We start from the raw sequence: 2,895 nt of genomic DNA on the forward strand, positions 1-2,895 counted from the left end.
ATTGCATGATCGTAAGAGGCGACTAAATTTGGGACCTTATCTCTTCTCTCCTTTCTAAATAACTTTCTTCTTCCTAATGTCTCCCTTGACAATGCCTCACTTTTGGCCATTTGTTGAGCGTTCGCCCCTGTGAGGAAGGTTTTGGGTTCTGTCCCCTGGCCGAGACATACCAAAGTCTTCAAAAATGGTAGTTTCTACTCCTGCTTAACGCTCAGCAAATTAGGAGTGGGACGACTGGTTCGCCCGTTGTCAGTATAATGTGACCGGGTGGGGCGTCCTGCTGGGTGTCTTCGGCAGTATGTCTCAGTGAGGTAGCAGTATAAAGTCGGCATCAGTTCCGCGCTATTACAAGGAGACAAACACGAACATATCGCAGCCTCCCAAAATACACACCCATACACTACACGCATGCATCTTGCACACAGGGGAGGTCGTCCTTAAATGACCTTAGCTGTTAATAGGACGTTAAACAAAATCAAACAAACCAATAAGATAATTGTTATTTATGTTAAGTGAAAATAAATAGAGGGTTTCGGCCAACAATGCATACATTACAACGATGTTGCCCAGCTCTTGCCACGTGGAGGCCCCCTCTGTAAGAGCCACACGAATTTAGTCTGCCGAAGTTATTTCCAAAATTTCAGTAAAAGAAATGTCCAAATTTAATACAATATTTTAAATTACAAACCATAAATGTCCAAATCTGTAAAAACTGTACACACATCCTACTGCTGCTCAGCCGTCGCTCTCGGTACACAGACGTGCCCCACCCTCTTCAGGAACGCCGAGGTGGAGATGGCATCCTGGTCATACTGGTCCCACAGCTCCGCTACCTTCCCCTGGATTCGGCGGTAGGTCGTCCTCTGGTGCATCTGGAGTGATGACTCGGACCCCAGTCTCATCTGGATGCTGACCAGTGAGCCTGCTGCTTCGTATCCACTGCCGGTCGATGTATCCGACGAGGTCACGCAGTTCCGGCGTGTTGGCCCTCACTCTGAGGCTATGGAATACCGACTCAATCTGTGCGGAAGGTAAGAAGGGTAAGGCCAGGACCTGCTTCACATACTGGTGTACTCCTACAAATAAATAATAAAAAATCATATAATAATTATTTATTAGCCCGATATTTGATATGTATCATTGAATGGAAATAAATATATAAATACAAGAAAAATGACGATTCATTTTCTAAAATTTATATAAAGAATACAATTAATATGGACTTACCCTGTCGCTGGTCATACGTTGACCGCAGACCAAGACTGCCAACCTTCCTCAGAACGGCCAGAGCCCAGTGGAACGAACACCCCTTCAGCTCTGCTCCATGGAAGACGGTCCTCACTGCTGTCCAACAGGCTGTAATGAAATTAATACATATCAAATATATAAACATATGATTATGTGATCTCGGCATGATCTTATATGAATATATATATATCATTTTTTTCCGTTATTAAGATCAATTTTTCATGGCATGTACTGGTTTATATTTTGAATATTATAACCTACCTGACTTGAAATCCATTACAAAGCCCTGAACAGCTGGCTGACCCCAAGGCACTCATTCAGGACTACACATGAGAAAGGCTATTTTCGTTGATAATGGTATGAATGAAAGTACCAACAACGTGATATTTTGAATTACCAAGATTCTACTAATACAGAATATCAGAAAGTCAATGATATATATTTGTTTTATCTAATGACCAATCACTTACAGCTTCGTAGTACTGCGTCCTCTGGCTGGACATCAGGATGAAAGCCAGAGGAACCTGCTTGCAGGAGTTGTCCTTCTGAAGGAATGCGTGTACGGAGTAAAGCTGTTTGAAGGTATCCTTCCGTACCTATTCAAACAAATTCAAAATGATAAATATGCTGAGACAGCGTGTGTCATTCCATAAATATATATCTTCAAGTTTATAATTAGCTATCAGAATTTGCATGTCATATCCTCATACTCAGGGTTAACGTTATGCTCATGACTTACCTTAAACGTTCCGTCCAGATACCAGCGCCTGGATTTTCTGAGGAGGGACAGTTGTTGCTCCGTAGCAAACAGGATGTGGCGCTGATTGTCGACGTGGATCAACTCTGGGCACCTAAGGAATCTATGGTCTATCTGCAATTAGAAAAGTATTCATATAAATGCATTTGCATCACTATTTTTATCGCTATTGCATTTCTGTTGGAATATAATTTTATATCTTATACAGACAATTATAAGAAAAATTGACTTAGTTTGTATGTTTGTTCGGTTTACTTACCACTCGGAACTTCTCGGCCGATTCGGTCATTTAACCTCGGATGTATGACGTAAGCTTCCATCTTGACGGAACTAATTTCAAGATAGTTTCTCTGATGGTAGCGTCCCTAGGAACAATTTCTCATGCGGGTCAGCACTCGAACGTACCCATGATTTTTCATTCGTTATAAGTTAAATATATCTGCAAGTCTGCATCATATTCAAATTAAGAATTAATAATTTAAATTATGTATACCATGTTATACCGTATGTTGAAATCTAAAATGTTGGTGACATTAAACTGCTAGCAGCGTCCGTAGCAGATGTGACACCTGTCAAGACATATGTGTGTTTCAAGCAGTGTATGCTTTGTAACAGTGACACACGCAGGTTACATGTTTTATCAAAAAATAAGGCAGTAAATGCAGTCTTTAAAGACATTATTCAAGATTTCTAAGTGTTGAACTTGATTTGGAGGTGTTTGATTTGATGCATGTGTGTGACCCTTGTGCAAACACTTGTGAGAAGTTTAAAACAGAAAGTGTAAAGAATTTAAAAGAAAATAAGAAGTCAGTATGTAGGACAAAGCGTCAAGCAAAAACCCCACCATCGTCACTAAGACCATCTATTAGTCCATCTAGTCGATATGTGGC

The 2,895-nt window shown here is 40.7% G+C and overlaps 1 protein-coding gene across 1 annotated transcript; it reads right to left on the bottom strand.

The window, feature by feature from the left end:
* Window positions 1-807: 807 nt before the first annotated feature.
* Window positions 808-2,294, bottom strand: LOC110457847. The gene is given in 6 exon segments (XM_021509289.1): window positions 808-1,076; window positions 1,228-1,356; window positions 1,510-1,542; window positions 1,646-1,844; window positions 1,988-2,119; window positions 2,265-2,294. Coding segments are annotated over 6 exon segments (792 nt in total).
* Window positions 2,295-2,895: the final 601 nt, after the last annotated feature.

The sequence above is a fragment of the Mizuhopecten yessoensis genome, unplaced genomic scaffold (genome assembly GCF_002113885.1).
Source record: "Mizuhopecten yessoensis strain PY_sf001 unplaced genomic scaffold, ASM211388v2 scaffold9341, whole genome shotgun sequence".
Lineage (NCBI taxonomy): Eukaryota > Metazoa > Mollusca > Bivalvia > Pectinida > Pectinidae > Mizuhopecten > Mizuhopecten yessoensis.